We start from the raw sequence: 21295 nt of genomic DNA on the forward strand, positions 1-21295 counted from the left end.
CTACAAAATTTCTACATGGTCTATTTTACTTTAACCATAGTTGACAGAGAGCCATGGAGCGCGCCATGCTCGGCATCAAACTTCATGACCGAGTGAGGAATGTCGGGATCCGACGCCGTACCAAGGTGCAAGATGCCGGATACGTCATTAGCTCATTAGTAATGACTCATTACCAAACTTAAATGGATCTGGGCACAGAATAAATAATAGTATTAAGTACAGAAGACTCACTCTCTAACAAAACGCGTCTGTTACGATCAGTACGGATATGATGGTCGTTCTTGTCTACGTGACAGCGTGATAAAACGGTGTCCGTCACTTTCTTTCCCACGGTGTTAAACAGTGACAGTTATTTTATCACGTGGATAAAGATGGATAAAGCTATCCATAATAGGCTGGCTGCACAGATATGGCCGCTAGGTGGCGACGGCGCCACGCGCGGCTTATGGCTTTCCCCAAAATTGGGGCCGAACGGATGTACTTTTAGCTACCTATAGCAAAGCGACGAAATCGCGGAGTGAGACACGCCTGACCTGGGCGGGACATGTTGCCAGGCAGAGTGATGGCAGGTGGGCCTAAATGTTAACGGAGTGGTGGCCGCTTTTAGACGAAAGGAGTGCCTGGCGTCCGTTGGCTCGTTGGGAGGACGATATTCGGAAGATTGCGGGTCACTTCTGGATAGGGTTGCCAACTATTTTTTGGTAGAATATAGTATTTTCCAGAATAGGGCATCAAAAATATAGTACATTTCAAAAAAATATGGTACTTTTAGATAAAATACTAAACATAAGTGTAACATACGTTTAATCAGAAATATAGTATTATAGCGTACTATATATTTTTCCAAAAGTATATAGTACAGAGAGCCAAAATATAGTACAATACTATATAATATAGTACGGTTGGCAACCCTACTTCTGGATGAGATTGGCTAAAGACCGGGATAAGTGGCGTAATCGAAGAGAGGCCTATGCTCAGCAGTGGGCAATAAAAGGTTGATATGTTGATGATGATGATAGTTGACTTTGACCATTGCACCCCGATCGTTAGTTTGGTTTGCGAATACTATAATAAGTTAATAACCTCACTTCAGCTGATAAGGTCATTTGAGTACCTACCAAAGGTCACAGCATCCGGTAACTCGTAACAGCACAACATGAGTGATCAATTAACACTGACACTGCCGAAACGTAGAGTCATCTCAACGTTCAATTAAAGAACATTTAGAAACACTTACGGTCGAGGAACGTATTCAGTTCAACGAATCTTTTAATTTAAAGTAAATACATATGTACAGTCAGCAGCAGAAGTTGCTAAGCGGGTGAGATGTTCTAAATTACCTTGACACGCTCTTATTCTCTTAACAATAACGCGTCAAGATCATTTTGAACACCTCGCCCGCTTAGCAACTTCTGCTGCTAATTGTGCATACTTCAAGGTCGATTACGCACCGTGTCGTGTCGTAGTCGTGTCGTACGATAGTTACACATACATGATACACATTTAGGTCGATCTGAGCATACATTACGTATTAAACACATTGACAGAGCCGCGTTGAATATAAGACTGGTTTTTAGGGTTCCGTACCCAAAGGGTAAAAAGGGGACCCTATTACTAAGACTCCACTGTCCGTCAGTCTGTCACCAGGCTGTATCTAATGAACCGTGATAGACAGACTAAACAGTTGAAATGTTCACACATGAAGTATTTCTGTTGCCGCTATAACAACTAACTCTACTCGCACTTGTCCGGTGTTTTTAACTCTTATCGCTATCGTGTCGTAATCGTGTCGTGGTCGCGAGCGCCGGCGGCGGGCGCGGCGAGCGGCGGCCTACTGTTGCGCGTGCGCTCATTCATTCGCGAGCATCAATGAATGACGTGACGAACACTGAAATTGTAACGTGACGGGAAAACGTGAACTGATAGTGTAGGTAGGTGAACCATCATTTCAATCAATACAGTTGTGATTAATTGATTGATTAGCTGTGAAGATTAAATGACTTGCGTCTTGTAATTAAACTGAAAGATTAGGTAAATCAGTCACAGGAAAATGGGTTATGTCTAGGGCTGCTATCCGTCCGGGTTTCTCCTAGTTTGGAGGCCGTTCGGGAGCCATACGGGGGGTTTTCAAAGTGTCCGGGCAAAACCTAGACACTTTTTAGAATGAAAAATAAAGCGATTAGACATAGACATAGACATTTTTTATTTAACACCACATTGAAAAATGTTTACAGGCAATGCTACAAAACAGGTAGGTACCTATGTTGCGGATGCCGATTTTTTGACATCCGAGGATGCGGATGCGGATGCGGATTTTTAAAGGCTCACATCCGCGGATGCGGATGTCAAGATAGTACCGTAAAAAACGTCAAATATTACATTTTAGTAATTTTTATTTCAAAAAACCGGCCAAGTGCGAGTCGGACTCGCGTTCCAAGGGTTCCGTACATTAACTCCCACTCACGCTTGACTGCTCATTTCTAATAGGTTTTTTTTGGTTAATGACTAAATTACCTAACAGTCTAGCACTTACGCCGACGCTAAGACGTTCCTGTACCGACCTGTTCCACATCCGCATCCGCATTAAATCCGCATCGATTTTATGCGGATGCGGATGTTGAAAATAATGCGGAAGTTCCGCGGTTGCGGATGCGGATGCGGATATTCGCATCATCCCTGCTACAAAACATACGATTGTATTTTTAATAATATTATTTTCGGACACGTCCGGGGTCGCTCCAAATGTCCGGGTTTTTTAAGTCTATGTCCGTGTTCGGCGAATTTAGAGATGGCAGCCCTTTATGAATATGAGTTCTAAGTTACTAAAGGTAGGTACAATGCGTACCTTAAGCCTTCCATGACAGTTCGGTTATAGTAGGTACATCTTAGGGTATTTTGTACTAAATTGACGGATCGTTTGGACAAATTGGTCACGATACGTACAATGTCTGCATATCTTAGGTATGAAAATCTATGTCTATATTATCACAAACACGACGACGCATGTTTGGGAAAAATTTGGCACAAAACTTTGGCCCTATATTCCTGACCATTTGTAAACTTTATTTCAACGTGATACGGTTCATAATAAGTAGAAAGATAATGAAGCTACGTCACAATCTGATAAATAGGTACCTACAATCAACGCAATGTGACTAGAATATTCTTAGAATGGTTTGTGAATGCCCGCAATTGATATCATGTGATGTGGCGGGGACTCCATGCGTTGGACGTGGAAAACCCATTGACTATGTTGATATCGACTACCGTAGGCTCAAAGGGCGTACCTAAGGGACAAAATGACGAAAATGAGTTATGAATGCAGTTATACTCAGTATTTTTTTCTCTATCGATTGGTATATTTAACGTCTCCATAACTTGAAAAAAATGTCCGTTAAGCCCTATGAAAAATCTATGCGTGAACACAATTTTCCAACGCATTTTGCCGTATCTGCCAATTACAATAAATGTTATGAGACATTTGGGCGTAACTCCCAACTTTTTGTACGATACGCCCTTTTGCATCGGAAATTTTATTAAATTTGTGCTAATTTATTGACAGTTACGCCTATTTGCAGTAGATTTTTGAGTGCTAAATGTACGTTACGCCCACAACTAGTGGATATTTATACGAGTGTTAGAGAATTCAATGTAAGAGATACGCCAACATACTATGTACAATTTCGAGAGTATTAAGTGAGATGACCTAGTACTTTCCTTGTCATTTTTTGATTAAGTAGGTACTTGCAGTACCTGCTCATGTGCTCATTAATGCTTTATTTATAGGGTTACTACAATTTGACAATTTAAACTGAACTAGTGGGTACTTTTTTCATCAATTTTATGAAAATAATAAAACACGACTATATTCAAATGATACCTAATTATGGTGATTTATTAAGATTAGACTGATAACTTTTATTTTGTATGTGACTGGGCCATTTGCAATTTTGATTAGATGTAATATTAAGTAATACTTTTTTGTTTAAACCCTAATTTATAGGATTAACCTTATGAAAGTTACTGTCTAATATAAACGTTTACATAGCGTACGTAGGCTTGGCCATTTGTCTTTTTTGCTACCTAATCTGATGTTATATCATAAATAATCACATATTCATTAAGTTTTACTGAACAGACATACGAGATGTCTAAACTACTATTGTACCTAATAGTATTATGGTATGTAAAAGTAAAATTTATGATCAAATTAAGATTACAAACAGAAATAACGCATATATACTTACTATAAATAGTAAAAGTGATTGTTATAAATTGTTTTGATATAGGTACATAAATAGATACAGATGGTAGGACAGAAGTGATTCTGTTGAAGTAATATAAATTTGTGTTTTGTGCTTTGTTCAATAAAGAGTTTATACATACATACATACATAAACAAATGAAAAAGAAAAAAAAAACATTGGTTTTGTGGCTAAAAAACACTACCTTTTCCACGTTTAAGTATCCAAAATAACAAAAATGGGGAAAAAGCTTAACAATGAATACATCTCTAGGTATAAGTTTTAGGGAAAAAAATGTAAACTATAGTACTTAGAAGTATAGTGTTCCTTAAATGCAAGTTGCCATATTGCAACGAAATTGTTGGATTTACGCCAAATGGTACTGAAATAGTAAATTTTTTTGTACATTACGCCCTTTTTCGAATAAGATAAGCTCCATAAAAAGCGGCGTAAGAGACGCCCTTCTTAAAAACAGTCGTGTTTTTTGGCGTAACGGACATGCTATTTTCGTAACTAAGCATTGTATTATAAGTTCAAGCAATCAGTTTAAAAGAGCTCAAAAAGTTAAGAATAAGCCACATACAGGCATCAGTTTATTGAAAGAAACAAAAAAGTTGATTTTTTTTTCTCAAAAAAAAACTGTTTTTTGGCTCTCCTGAAAAATTGCGTTTTGTCCGTTAAGCCCCTTGAGCCTACGGTAGTCGATATGTTTTTAAAATCTAAGTTTGTATCGTATATGGAATCTATACCTAATAACGGATCATAGTTAGAGTTTGTTCGGAAAGAGAAGAGTCGTGGAATGTATGGGGCTCACATATTCCACGACTCATCTCTTTCCTAACAGACTCTAGCAATTTGCAAATTGCAAACCATTCTCAAAGTTTCCGATAATTACTGGAAACCTTACATGAGAAAATTGTCATGCAAGTTTCCACTTAGAAAGTTCCCATTCGGATTAGGGATTATGAGTGTGTTTTATTTAAGGCACGTATTTAACCGGTCAACTAATTAATCGATTTTGGGTAGTTTAAAAAAATAGAAATGGCTACTAAAATTAATAGTTTGGCAACAAAAACGGAGTCTTAAAATATATCAATATGAGCTGTATTTTAAAGCCGTTACAGCGTTTGAATATTTTTAGGCAGGTACCAAGTATTTATTTGGCAACTGAATTAATATATTGGAGACTATTTATGAAGCACATTTTAAAAAGAAAACGGCTATCTATTAATTCAAAAATGAAGTTCTTTTTAAATACTTTGTTTGGTCATTACACTGTCAAACTAACACGCTCCTCCTCGCTTCGCTCGTCGTCGCACCTATCTGTTGACTCTAGCAGAACACAGTGGTAACTATTGAAATTAGTAATTAAAAATTTAAAGATCTAATGGTATAATGGCTATTAGGCGTTTCATGATTAGAAATTTCGATTATAAGTATACTGACCATTGCGTATTGTTAAATTAATTTGAGATGTTTTGTGTAAAAAGTGACCAATATTCATTAAATTTAACTGCTTTCGTGTTAAAATACTACCTAGCTGAATACGATATGCTCAGTTATGATTAGTTGATTACTTAGGTGTGAACAACTAGATGGCAACTAAATTTTATGATCGCTTTACAATATTAGTTGCCAATTTATTATTTTAGACGCCAACCTATCACTTTAAGTTCCCTATATTTTTTTAGGTGGCTTGATTTTGCTGCCAGTTATTTTAATAATATGATCCTTATATTTGAGGCTAAAATATTTTTTTTGGCGCCAAAATATTAATGCACAGCCAAATTATATTATTATATGCCCAATGAAAGTTCCTGTTTAATATTTTAGTTGCCCGGTTAATAACACGTTAATAATAAGCCTTTATTTAACATTGACGTCACTCATTGGCGTATATTTCAAGTGTCATAAAAAAATGGAAAGTAAGTAACTGTAAGAAGGTTTGGCAAATAAAAAATATAAAAAATTAATACTAAAGTGTACTTATCGTTGAATTTATTTCGCAAAAGCACTTAATAAGAAGCGCTTACGTACAAAAAAATACCTACAAAATAATTGGCTTATTGTACTTATTTGCAAAATATAAGTAATATAATACTTATACCTATTTATTGTTTTTATTAAGCTTATTAGTAGAAAACAAAACACTTTAGATAGATGAGGGAGGGTAATAGGATATTAGATTATGAAGGCATTGCCATTTCTTTGCCGAGAATCATGTCTAAAACGTACCTACCTACTTGACATCTGGAATTGTTTTGAAGAGACACTCGAATCTAGATTTACATACATAACATAATTTATTGCCCGAAATAAAGCAGAAAAAGTGATAAATTGTATAAAAAACCGCTTAATCTTTAAAACGATGATAAAATTGTTACTTTATGTTTATAAACTTGTGAAGAAAAATTGGTAGATTCCTATTTAAGTAGGTATGCCGACGGATAAAGAACTTACCAAGGTAAAAATTTTTTTTTGCTCTATACTTAAAAAAAATCATATTTAGTTCTCATGTACTCACCGTATATTCGTCGCTATAATATTGTGTCTATTTGAAGTAATTAAATAAATCAATATTGAAAACAAAATCACCAAAACTTTTTTAATCGTCGCACTAACACTGGCACAAAATCACCGAGCACTTAACTTTTTTTTATTGAAGGACACTGTCACTTTTTTTATTCGTTTTTTTCTGTTGCTCGTATTCGAGGTGGACTCCAGCGGGAAGTCGGCCGGGGTTTGACTCATTTGAGCAGTTCCTGAACGAAGAAATTTGCGCTTGCGCCCTCCGCGCCGGGGCGTGACCTAGACCCTGAAATCCACCCCCTCACCCACGCAAACCAAGTAACCATGGCTACACTAACAATTTCCATTGGAAAAAACAAACTTCCTTACCAAACTACAGTAAAAAAGTATGATAAATCACGTTAAAATTTAAAATAAACATCACTTTTATACATGAAAACTGATTAATCTAGCTCGATCATGATTATAACGTAATCTACGTCACAATTTACGGAAGTATTTTTAAGAGAAGAACCTACCTACGTTGTTCCGCGTCACCCAATCGGGCGGCTGGCGAATCGCATTGGTTCTTATATGAAGATGGCCCTGGTCTATTATTGACGAGATACATACAGGTAGCTGTTCGATGTATGTATGTTAATAGGTCATTAAGTTAAGTGCATTTTGCATATATGACAGGGGTATCTGTGGAAATGACATGGGTGTGAATATGGACATTGTACAGTCGGCATCAGATATATCGGAACGGCCAAGTTGCTCATAAATAAGGAGCACGCTTCTATTGTCAAGGCGTTAGAGTGCTTGTTCAGGTATTGTGAACACTTTGACCGCTCCGATATATCTGATGGCGACTGTACCTACTTAAGAATAAAGAGGGAAGTTAAAGCTCGTACTCGTCCATACAAAAAGAGAAAACGTTTTTCCACTTTTAAACATATTCCATTCTCCATGATATTTTAGCATGTTATTGACACAATGAAAAACTATTAGGTTTGTAGGTTTCCTTTCTTCAAAATTTGCAATACAAAAAAGAAAATTAAAAAAGCGAAGCCTACCTATAAATATATTATGCTGAAGCGATCGACATCAAAACCAAACTGATATGTTAAGATTTATTTAGTTAGTGGAAACTTTTCTCCAGAAATGGAAATTGTATGAAAAAACCGGCCAAGTGCGAGTCGGACTCCGCACCATCGAGGGTTCCGCACCATCAACAAAAATAGAGCAAAACAAGCAAAAAAACGGTCACCCATCCAAGTACTGACCCCGCCCGACGTTGCTTAAGACGATTGGAAGGCCCAATGCCCTTGAGCGTCAGGGCGGAGCTAAGCGCTCTGTACCCGCACCACCCGCTTACCCCGCTCGCTGCGATCGTACGTGAATTTTGTATCGCTGCACCGCCACGAGGTTCAAAGAATAAGATACAGCCCAGAGGCGTGCAGTTGGCGCTATACTCGTATACCTTTTGTTTGCAGATATTTTGTTGTTTGAGTATGAGTAGATAATGTATTTAGTGGAGGTCGTAAATTACATTTCACGGTTAATACGACTCGCGTCCTGTTTAAAACGCCGTATAAAATTATATTATTATTATATATTACTTACCCATCCCGTTACGCACCATGCTGCACGTTTGTGTAATTGACATAACCGTCGTATTGAATTGGTAGAGTGTCATTCGATGGAACTTGCTAACTATGTAAGTAATCAAACTTGATGAATGACTTTTGTTGACATAGTTAGTTCCATAGAATGATACTTTATGCAATACGCCGTCAGCCAACATTTTTTAATGTGTTTATTACCTACCTTAGGTTTGATTGTTTTGTCTAATATATACACATATCATAAAGAAACACATCTTCATTCATACTCACATCGTACATCGTAGTGTACCTTTACTTTACTACCTACTATTTGTAGGAACTGCAACAATAACTTTGTAATAGCAAATATTTATATGGGATTACAAACATACTTATGCAGTTCTTAGATCTTTAAAACGTGACTGATATTGCAATATTTTTAGGTTTTCTATGGCTTGATAAGCTGAAAACTACTTATGTTTAAAATTTGAAGCTTGTGGATATACTAGAAGTACCTTAGAATTATGATGATCGTAGGTGAGTGAGTGAGTGAGTGTGTCAGTGTCGAAAATAAGGAACTTTGACGTACAATCATTCTTAAACTACTAGTTCAAATTGAATGTTTTTGAGAATATATCTTAAGCATGTTTAGCCCTATATATTACTGAAAATTCAGGGTTTTAGCTTCAGCCAGCACAAAATTACAGGACGTCGAAAATGGCCTGAATCGCTTCGAAAAAAGGATGGTACGGCCGTGCCTCTTTTTTTGCTCGACTTGGCGGGGGCACTGCCGTGCCCTCAGATTTACTTAATAAACTAACATCATTTTAATGGGTAACAATCCTAAAAATGTAATGGTTTCTGAATCAAACTATATACCTACAACATAAATTGTCAATGTTGATAAATTTTTTTTAGAAATTGAACTTTATTAAAAACGTTAAATTTTAATGGAAATATGTCGGCGCATGTTCGAAAACATTTTTTATATATTTCAAATGAAGCTTTCTCAAACATAAGTGGAAATATTGTCATTACGTTCGTAATAATAGGCTGCGAAACACCGTGTTGTGCGCGCTAAAGCGCGTCACAACCAAATCAACATTCTGCAGTTATTTAATCTTTGGCCACAATAACTCCAATTTTATTGCACCTCGGCTCAGAACAAGCATGCAGAATACAAGGAAGGCACGGAGCGACGAGCGACACAGCCTCCTCGTCTCAAAGCTAGCACACGACTGCCGGCCACGCCTTTTTCGAGCTACATACGCACAAAATGTTGAAAAATATTCGATTTCTTAAAAAAAAAATTATTTATTAAAATTATTCTACGTTGCATTTGTAGTATCTGTTAAAACAATTATTCTAGTTTAAAAATAACTTTAATCGAATAAACCGTTCACTAGAAATAGGCAAAGTTAGTCGCAAAACGGCCTGTCGTAATGTTCCTTTTTTGGAAAAACTATAAGTCATAGGGAACAAGTCAAACGTTACAAATGTTGTACATAAAACGTAAAATCATATATATTTTTTTCATATTTTTTTGTTGAACCGTTAAGAAGATATAGACTCTAGAATGTTAGAGTTTTCGGCCAAAAACGGCGTCTAGCGCCTTAACTTCGGTCAAAAATCACGTTTGTTGTATGGGAGCCCCACTTAAATCTTTATTTTATTCTGTTTTTAGTATTTGTTGTTATAGCGGCAATAGAAATACATCATCTGTGAAAATTTCAACTGTCTAGCTATCACGGTTCGTGAGATACAGCCTGGTGACAGACGGACGGACAGCGGAGTCTTAGTAATAGGGTCCCGTTTTTACCCTTTGGGTACGGAACTCTAAAAAGTGTCTATTGTCAGTAGCTATTCTTCCCTCTTAAATGCTTAAAAGGTTCTTCATTTGTAGCGCGTGATCGCATTTACATTCTTGCATATACATATAAATTACTTAATTCGTTTTCATCACATGTTCTTTACTTCACTGCTGAGCTAATGTTGTAGCGTTACGTCGTAGCCGATAATATTGGTTTCCCGGTATGTAACGGAAATGCATCGAAGAGGCAAAACGACAACCGGCCTGATTCTAACTTGATTATTTAGGTAGGTACCATCTAGGTTCCTAATCTTGGCGTAGGTTATAGTTGGGTGGAACTTTATTTACCTGACTCTAATTCTATGCCGTCTTAAATAAAGTTAAAATATACAGTGTGACGTCAAATTTGTTTTGTAAATTAATTTAAAATATATACTTACTGTAGTTTTAGTTCGCCTTTTCTATTCACGTAGTCGCCGCTAATACTTACTTGATATAGCTGGTCAAGCAGATCTTGTCAGTAGAAAGAGGCGGCAAATTTGAAAAATGTAGGCGCGAAGGGATATCGTCCCATAGAAAATTTGAATTTCGCGCCTATTTTTACTGGCAAGATTTGCTTGACCAGCTATAGTGACCCTGATGCTGTTCTGGGATACCGGTTACCAGGATTCGATCATGTGTAAGTTGTGATAAATAAACAAATATTATTTGTTTGCTTATAGAGTCTGTGCGGAAAGAGAAGTCGTGAAATGTGTGGGATCCAATACAACTCTTCTCATTCCGCACAGGCCCTGTAGATAACATACCAATCGCTAACGCTACGTAGCGAACGAAACGCAACTGTCACTGTCACACTAATTTAGAAGAGTGCTAGAGAGACACAAAGCGATTCGATGGCGAAGCGATAGCGGTCGTCACCTTGGCTAGGCCGCCAGACACTACATAGATGTATTTCATGTGGCTAAAGTGTGTATTTATTCGATCTTAAATATATATATCGTTGAATAGTACCTATCCCCAGTAACTTTACAAGCTTTGCTTACCTTTGGGCCAGGGGCCCGTTTCTCAAAAGCTTGTAACTTGTAATACAAGCGGATGTCACTTTTTGCTAGCTTTTGTTAGAAAGACTTCCACTAGTATTACAAGTTACAAGCTTTTGAGAGACAGGCCCCATGTCTATATGTGTAATTTAAGATTGACACCAAATATTTAGTAGGTACCTACCAATTTATTTTGTTTATTATCCTTTTATTTACAAAATTTCCTTTCCGGATCGCCACGTTTTAGTTTTAATTTTTTTATTGTATAAAATGCTTGAATGAGTTCCTGTTGTCTCATTTTTCATATTATGTAAAATGTCACTTTACTCTCTCTAATTATAATTTTAGAAACATGCCCTCTTCAATTGGACGCCTTTATGAATATGAATCTCGTCAACATTTTTTATCATATTATTTTCTGGGTGTGAATAGTGTTGTGAATAACGCTCATTTGGAGGCTTAAAGACTCTCGAGGCTTAACGCCTCAAAGGCGGCAAAGACGATTTCTGACATCCATACGCGTAAAATAAATACATACAATTCTCAAATATAGTCGAGTCGAGTCTTCAAGACTTACGAGTCTTGAGGGCTCGAGTCTTTAAGCCTAAAAATAAGCGTTATTCACAACACTGGGTGTGAAGGTAAATAAAACGTAACATAATTTTCATAATTTAATATAATTTCTTCAATATAAGAATATGTCCGATTCCATCTATATAATACAAAGCATTTTAAAAAGGAAATTACCTACATGTTTAATACAACCTCTGTACCATTGTTTTCCCTGTTCCTAGAGAGACAACTAGAGTGGGCCTAAGCTAACTGTGGGACTTTGAAGTGACAGTGTGGGGCAGTGTCACTACATCTTACGAAAATATGATGAGGGGCACGTCAGTCATATTAAAACGGATCATTCACGTATTTTAAGTCGGAGATTTCGCTCCGAACCGAGTAGCTCCAATGGGAGCACGCGTTGGCAGACCGCGGATCCGACGGATTCGGCGCGGGCGGAGAACTACCCATCGAGTTATTATTACCATAGAGAAACCATATAGCAAACAATTAAATTGTCGCAATCGCATCTTGTACCACGCGACCGAAAACGTAAAATTCACGGCGCTTATAACGCGTTTAAGTCGCGAGATTCACGCTCCGCTTCTATGGTTTGATGTCAAAACAACATCAACTCATGGCGCAAAATGCTGGCTCTCTATTCTAAATGTTAGTAATAAATAATAATAAGAATAATAGTTAAATGGAACTACCCTCGTTTATGGCATTATTTAACATGTCGAGCAATTTTCGGCTTAAAATACATGAGTGATCTGTTTTGATATATTTTATATGTCGGTGTCTCACTTCAAAGTACTGCATAGTTAGCTTAGCCGGACTCTATCGCAAGCGACCTCTACCTCCCATTTCATTGACAGTGCTCCGTTGGCGTTGGCAAAGACTCCAATTTTTACTTTTTAAAACTTCACGGACCTGATTTAGTTAAATTATGTTTTACTTATCCCTTTCTTACAAATACATAAGTCAAAACGACAGATAAAGACAAACGATTCATAGCTAATTCAGGCCAGTAACTCGTTTATGAATAAAGCCATTGGTCTTTAGTGGCGATATTCTAAAATCTCGAAAACGTATTTGTTTGTCTTTTTCTGATACTTTTTGAATGTTACAATACATTTGTGTGTGACAGAGACAAACTGTTTTGTTATATCTTTACCAACTACAACTCTCCATCTACTTAATAATAGGTATATCTTTATAAATAGACATCGATCGAAAACTGGCACTACGTTAGAATCAGAGGCACCGTAGAATGGCGATTTTATTTAAAGTCATATACTATACACTTTTTTTACGTGTCTATGTTTATGTTATTTCTACTCAGAATCACGAGCTCTGCCGATCCTAATAGAAGAAAAAAAGTGTCCCAAGAGTTTAATTCCATTCCGTTACCATTTCTCTTCGACTTTATGGCGGTAACGGAATGGAAGGATGTATGGAAATTTCGGGACACTCTTTTGCCTAATAGCATCGAAAAAGCTCGTGATTCCGAATAAAAATTACATACGATTCCAAGAATTGGAAAAGTGTAAACAGCTTCGCATAAAAGATATTGCCAGACAAAAACAATATCACGATGAGATCGCGTATTGCACTACTCGAAATAAATTATGAACAGACATTTCATAAGATCGATTTTTATTTATTGTAACATTCATATTGGATATATACAGGGGATTTCATAAAAACACACATGCAACAAAATGACACAGGTAAATGAAGTGGGTGGGCATTTTCATGTAAAATGCGGCTATTTTAAAGGTTGTTGGGATTATCAAACCATTTGCAATAAGATAATGTATACCTATGGTCATTATGGTACAACTTAAAATGAAAATACCCTAACCTAAAATCAGAGTTGTTCAACGGACTTCATTGCTAAAATACAGAAAATAAATAAAATTTCAACACGTAATCACGTTCAGAAATAAACACCATAGGTTGAAGACGCGGCTAATAAATAAAATTATGATGTATGTATCATAAATGTCTCTTTTATATTTACAATAACCACTTATAACAAGATGTTTGAGTGTTATTAATGTTAAATGGCTTTTAAATGGCAGTAAATAAATTATAAAACAATGTACATGTTATTATTTTGTACGACAAATCTACGTATATGTAAATGAGCTGTTTCCATTTTTTTTTCGAAAAACAATATTTCAGAATTTACTTTTTATTTTTCATAAAATTGTTAAGGCATTCCGTCTTGACAATAAGATCGTTCCGTTACGTGACGTTTCTGTATGAACTTTACTTGAATTCGCGTGACAAACCTAGAAATTGAATTTTCATACGAATAATGAGGGACATATTTTTAACTGCCCAGATTAAATATGCTAACAATTTTAAAAATGAAAACATATAAAAAGGTTCTGAGACACGAAAATTGTGCAGATTTTTTTTAAATGGCTATAAGTAGTACCTACGGGATGGGTTGCTATGTAACTTGAGATTCTATGATACAACGGATACGGTGGACTTATTCAACTGAAACAATCAAACGACGGGCAACACTTTCCTGATTTTACGAGTCAAGCCACAACCTTAGGGCCATAACGCACTAGCGGTTTACCGCGGGGGCGGCTAACCGCGCGGCTAGCAGCTTTTCCAGGGTCACCTAAATCTGGGGCCACATAAATCACGCGGAACGGCGGAATCGGCAAAAGACGTCGTTTGGCAATCGGCGACGTAACCCGAAGTTCAGTAAAAAGAGGATTTTGTGAACGGTGTAGATGGAACATACGATAAGACGGTCAACGTTGCGCCTTACTCCCTCTGAGGGTTACCGCGAAAACCGAAATTCGCAAATTGCGGGGATTTTTCACTTTCACTCCACAAAATGCGTAATTAGAGCGACAGAGAAAGATGTCCGCAATTCGCGAACTTCGATTTTCGCGGTTATAGCCCTGTTGATTGTGAAGGTTTACCGAGTGTGAGCTCTTGAAGGTCTAGAGGATCTGGAAGAGCTTCTTGAGCTCCACCATGAGCTGCCAGTCGGTCTTGATGAGGTCGTCGCGGAAATAGTCCTTGCAGGCGTCGATGCTCGCGCGCGAAATCTGAAACAACAACAGATTTATAAAAGCTGCATTTATTTTGGGGATCGGTTGATGTTAAGGGCCACCCGACACTAGCGTCTTCCAAGCGTCGGCGTTTATTCAACTCTATGGCTGCTGCGCAACGTTGGCGCAACTGCGCAGCGACGCCATTTTCCATAGCGTTGACTAGACGCCGACGCTCAAATGACGCTATTGTGCGGTGGCCCTTAAATCTTTTAGGGCATTCCAGAAAAGTGTTGGGTACGTGACGTCCTTTAGCATTTCTGATAAAGCTAAGGAGCCTATTTTTTATGTAATTCGACATTTAGAGACTTCATTACATCTCTTAATAATTATAATACTTAATTTAACTGAAATTTGCAACTGTATTTTGTAATTGTTGATGATTTATTTTTGATGATCAAACGAACTTCTTGAAGTGAAGTTCGATCGAAATTATATGAGTCACTTCATTTGAAGATATAATTATATATTAACCATGTAGTTCCCCTATTGTACAGGTAGCATCGCACACATTTAAGAGTAACTATTTTGATTAAAACTGTCAAAGAAACTTCCGCCCACATCCGGTTACCGCTCACCGGCATGCCGCTCTTCATTATTTTTAGAGAAGGCAGAAACCAAAACTTATATCAGGGTTCTAGGGCGGGAGGGACCTTATATTATATCTTCAAATGAAGTGACTCATATAATTTCGATCGAACTTCACTTCAAGAAGTTCGTTTGATCATCAATTATATTTCGTCACTTCATTTTTCAGATATAATTATATATTAACCATGTAGATGTTTAGAGATATAAGTTTTGGTTGAAAAAAGATAAAAGTGTTGGTTGTCTTTTTCTTTTATCTTTTTATTTTTTTTTTGTCTAAGTTAGGAGATTCCTCCTGACTATCGCATGGGCGCCGGGGCGTCCCGAATGAATTTATTTTTCCTTAGTTTATATTCCACTGAACGCAGTATTTTTAAATACTGTTCGTTACGTACACAACGCACTGGCATTAGAAATATATTATTAAAAGTATAGTAAAACATTTAAAAACAGGTCCAAGGTTTATTTTATTTATAACAAAGGTTATTTATTTATTATTTATTAAAACGAGTAATTCAGGTGGAATGTGTTTGTTAACCGTGGTGCTAAACCGGAACGCCAATTCTTATTTGGCCCAAGTGTACGCAATATATTAGGCTGCTAGGTACTCATAAATAGTGTCATTGGTATGAGATAATTTATGCCTATTAAAGTTCAATATTTCAAAACATTCGTTTGTAAATTAATCGTTAATTAATTCGTTTAAAATTAATAATGCGACTCCACAGTCAAACAAATGTAGTTTTGTGGAGCTTTGTCCTTAACAAAAAAGTTGTAACTTTTGTGTAATAAATAACTAAAATAAATAAAAAATAAATAAAAATCGCCGTGCGTGTAGAATATTGACTTTTTTTTTTTTTTTTTTTTATTCTTGGGATTTATTTTATTATGTTGTACCCATTTTGGATGTTATGTTTTTAACTTACAATTAGTGTCCCAAATATACCACATATGTCACCAAGTAAGTTATATGATTTAAAACCGTATTTTAGTAGTCGTTTAGCTTTAAGTTAAAATAATACGATCTGATGATCCTTTTTCATGAAGCCATGATACTACCTTTTCTGATTTATTTACTGCTATCATAAAGGAATCCAGAAGCACGAGAAACTAAACTGAACCAAAATTAAATCAATGCTTTAGCAAACAACTGTATTAACGGGTTGTGTTTTTAACTTTTTAGGCAATCAAGTACCCAAGTTATTATCTAAATATTTATCTATTACTATAATATCGAACGCCGTGTACTGCACACCAAGTTCAGGACATAATATGTGTACATTATACACAAGTTTACTGTGCAAATTGAGTCATAAAGCATTGTTAAAAAGCACAAAGGAAGTTTAGTGATGCAGGTTCAACAAAGGTCCATATTAGGTATAGCTAGGTTAAATTTTTTGAACACATTACGATGTTAGAACAAATCCTAATAATCCCGTTTCAATTTGTTGATAAAACGTAGGTAATTGATAAGAATTCTACTAATAATTTGTGGTCAACTTTACATTTAATTTAATTTGATTTGAAAAGGTGTTATAAACTCTTAAAATGTCCTTTTGTGAAAAAAGGTTTTAAAGTTCGCTAGCGGTCCTTGTCCGCGATGTGGAATTAGAGGCTCCGAGCCTACTCCGAGGCTACTTGATATCAAAAACAGGCTCGTCTAAGAGTCATAACGTAATTTAGGCTAACGATACAACCATACAACCCAGCGTTACCTCCATGCAGGACGGGATACGCTGTGGCTGTGATATCGTTCCCCGCGTCTTGACGCGTCGGCCGTGTGACGTTTGAGCAGACAGCGACACTGAGAAAATTTAGTTATGCACACGCATGTCAACTTATAGCAGCTCCTGCTGAACAAATTGTGACACAACGAACATTCTAAAGACTCACGCGGCCTAGCGCGTTTCAAGACTGTCAACTTCAAACTAAGTTTTTTTTTTTTTTTTTTACATATATAACGTGTCTAATATCGTTAGGTCCTCTGGATCTATCCAAGAAAAAAAATATATATAAATTTTATTTTAACCAAATTTCAAAATCCATCATGTTTGCGATCTATAACAAATACCGATATGAACGTGCATAATTATGCTTTCGGTTCAATCATGCGCTATCACATGTGTAGCATTACCAAAAGGTATATTAAACAAAAATCATTTATAAGACTATACTGCTACTCAACTTTCGTAGTAATCTTTCAAATAATTTGCTCAAACTCGAATGGTTATTATTGCGCTCATATTACATACATATAAAAGATGATCCAAGGGCCAAGGTCCATTAATGGCACCAGAATAAGTATATGTATGATCCACTTTTATAAACTTAATGTATACTGTTCGAGTTACTGAATGTGCAATTGTGCATAGTACTTACCTAATAACCAGTTAAAACCCGAGTAGGTAAAGTCAGCGTACCTACTCCACAAACATCATTTGTAATTAGCTTACTGTACATTTGTACATAACTCCATGTGACGAGTCTTTACATTTGAATAAAGATATATTATAGGGGATGAACCTCTGTTTATCATTTTATAATATTATTGACAACAAGGAATGAATGGCCATATTTGCATAGATATCGGTGTTGCAACTGTTGCAGCTTCTATTCCCGCAGCGCGAACTAAACAGGTACCTATTTACAGCAATCAACTACGAGAGCAATCCGCAGAATTTGAGGTAAGTAACAAGCAACAAAACTCAAACTTATGCCTTCTATTTGTATCCAAATATTCGCTCTGTCGGAAATAAAATATTGTTGGCATAATAAAAATATTGTATTTGCTGTATTGCTACTGTGGTTGTATTGTGAGTTTAGAAAACAAATATTATGTTTAGTGATTTCATCTTGACGCCATGACATATATTATGAATGTGCTATATTAATAACATATGCTGTATTAATGACATAGTTAGATAGCAAAAGAAGTATAAGTGGTGGGTCCCACCAACTACGGATAATACATTTATGATATGAAGGTAGGTACCTACATATATTTTAAACTTGGCAAAAGCGTATTGCATAGTAGGTACCATCGTATTGTCAGCATTGTATTGACAATGACTGGAGGGGTACCGTGACCGACACATGAAACTTATTGAACCATACCATACATTCATTTGTTTATGTTTTACGGTTTCTATTACCTATTTAATTATTTATATTTTTAAGGGCATACTCTGAGGGTAATCCTTTAAAGGATAATCGTTTTGAAAAATGGAATATTATAATATGAATAGGTTACCTAGTTAGGTACCTAGTTTGTTTTTATTATTATTCTCAGATGGATGGTCATGGTACCTACTCTAAATGACGCTTGACACTTTGTCAGCTTCGACATGAACTGATGTATTAATGATGAAAAAGGCGTAAAGAGTGTTTCGTATTCAGTATTCACAAATTGTTCAAGTGGGTTCAAGCATATTTACCATTTTAAAGACAATACATTTTTCACATAACATAATTCGTAATTCTTTATTGCAACCATGGTACCATGGGTACCTACTATGAAAAATGCGCCAATATGAATATCTAGGCCCTCTGTTTCGTTGTGCGATCTTATGCCTTCGTGTTGGTTCACGACCAACCCCCAGGCGAAATCGGTGTTCGAAATATGAACAGACTTTCCTTCGTGTTGGTTCACGACCAACCCCCAGGCGAAATCGGTGTTCGAAATACGAACAGACTTTCCTTTGTGTTGGTTCACGACCAACCCCCAGGATGATTTATTCCTTCGTGTTAGTTCTCGACTAACCCCCAGGATTTATGTATGTCCTTCAAGTTGAAGGATTGCCCAACTATATTAATAACAAATATTTTTTATATTGCACAACGAATAAAATGTAATCTCACAGCTAACACCATAGTACGAAACGAAGATCGTTATTAAAAAAGCAATGTGGTCTTGTGTCGAATATTTCGGCAACTAGACCGACGACGTGTGAACGCTACCACGCACAAATAAAGAATGAAGAGCGGCATGCCGGTGAGCGGTAACCGGATGTGGGCGGAAGTTTCTTTGACAGTTTTAATCAAAATAGTTACTCTTAAATGTGTGCGATGCTACCTGTACAATAGGGGAACTACATGGTTAATATATAATTATATCTGAAAAATGAAGTGACGAAATATAATTATTGTTTGTATGTAAATAGCATCTTGTCGTGTAAAAGTGCCCATGTGGCCTAGAAGGCCAGTCCTGAGATATACGTCACGTCAATGGCACGTTCAAATTGGCCTGATCATGTCCAGGAAAAAGCTCATTACAGGTTCGTTGGCCGCACCGAATTGTCTTTTAATTCATGCCTTAATTGTCGCGACATCCGCCAAAACCGGCTCCGGCCATGATGCCGAATTGAGACGGCTAAAAATAGCCCGTTCAAGATGTGGTTCATTCACGATTCAGGGGTGGCGTTCCGATCGCGAGCGCAACGAGGTGTGAAAGAACCAGTATAAAAGTCAGACCAAGTCAAGTCTGCATGGCATTTTCAATGACATATATAGTGTGGCGATGGCATCATTAATATGATGTTCATAATGACACTCCTTCGCTTTAATTCAAGTCGACTTTATACGTGCTTTCTTATTGTTAGGGTCTCATACATATGTCGATGCGAAATCGGCAAAAGCTGATAGAAAAGCGATCCGAGCCGAATAACGACTTTTTCGCTCTTATTGCGCAGACATAGGTAAAGCTTTTATGTATCGGCTTTTGCCGATTCCGTGTCGATATATTTGGGGAGACCCTTACGTGGACGACGTATAATTGGTTCACAAGAGTTTAACCTAAGTTTATTTAGTGTGTTTGTTCCTCAAGCGATGGGAACACACGACCCAGTTGGGGCGCATCGATTGAGCCGCAGGGGTGTATGGTATGACGTCATAGAGAAATAGGGCGCTGCAGGCCGAATTAGATTAACTAGAGAGGACGCCTCTGGGGCCTCTGCTTATTAGGTCTACCGAAACATTCTTTTTTTTGTCGCAAATCTATTGAGAATCACGAGAAAATATGTTGCGAATACTAAGAAAAAACGTGGCAATAATTTTCGTATTTCCATTTCGTCGTGGTCATACAAAGCTAAAGTTTTAGGAAAAAATATAGATCTACAATCTATTATAAAAAAAAATCATTATTGTCACTATTACTGTACATTTTGTCCAACATCTGTAATGTAAATTTTAATAATCGTTAATTTTGGCATAGCAGCTTAGGATCTGGTAGCTGCCCATTTAAAAAAATCCATTCTGTACCTACCTCAACCTACCTTCTGTAGTGTTGAACTAAAACGCCAATCATCATCAAATAAAGGATTTAATACTATAAAACAGACATAACTCGGGAAACTCTACTACGACGCCGCCATTGCGGCGATGCTCATCCGGCAGTCCTCGCCGCGGTATAGTGATGTGACCTTTTCCAATACCGATTGTTGGGCTGCACTCGCGAAAGCTCATTATCGGTTATCAGTAGATACCTCAAAAAAATTATAAAGAGTAATATTTTCATAAATTATTCCTCTTTTCGTTATATGATTTCTAAAGGTCCCATTCTAAGTTTCAGTGTTGTCTATTTCATTTCGACACTTTAGGCGCCGCCTTTATTTCCGCCGTTTGAAAAATAGCTTTCATTCACGAACCAGGGCATCGATTGAGTCGCAGGGGTGAATGGTATGACGTCACAGAGAAATAGGGCGCTGCAGGTCAAATGAGGGTGCGTAGCCAACGTGCAATCGCGAAAGAAACGCAACTGTCACGGTCGCACTAGGGGGGTAGAGTGACAGAGATGACTACGATACGCTACGGAGCGTTGACGATTGGCACGTTGGCTACGCGCCGAGGTCAACTAAGCTCAATA

General features: G+C 36.9%; 1 protein-coding gene across 1 annotated transcript in view; it reads right to left on the reverse strand.

Annotated features, from left to right (window-relative positions):
• Positions 1-14719: 14719 nt before the first annotated feature.
• Positions 14720-21295, reverse strand: part of LOC134662830 (eukaryotic translation initiation factor 5B) — a 57391-nt gene continuing 50815 nt past the window's right edge. The window contains exon 18 of the mRNA XM_063519153.1: positions 14720-14844. Coding sequence (XP_063375223.1) covers positions 14737-14844 — 108 coding nt within the window. The 3' untranslated portion in view covers positions 14720-14736. The remainder of the gene's footprint in view (positions 14845-21295) is intronic.

Source organism: Cydia amplana, chromosome 3 (genome assembly GCF_948474715.1).
Source record: "Cydia amplana chromosome 3, ilCydAmpl1.1, whole genome shotgun sequence".
Taxonomy (NCBI): Eukaryota; Metazoa; Arthropoda; class Insecta; order Lepidoptera; family Tortricidae; genus Cydia; species Cydia amplana.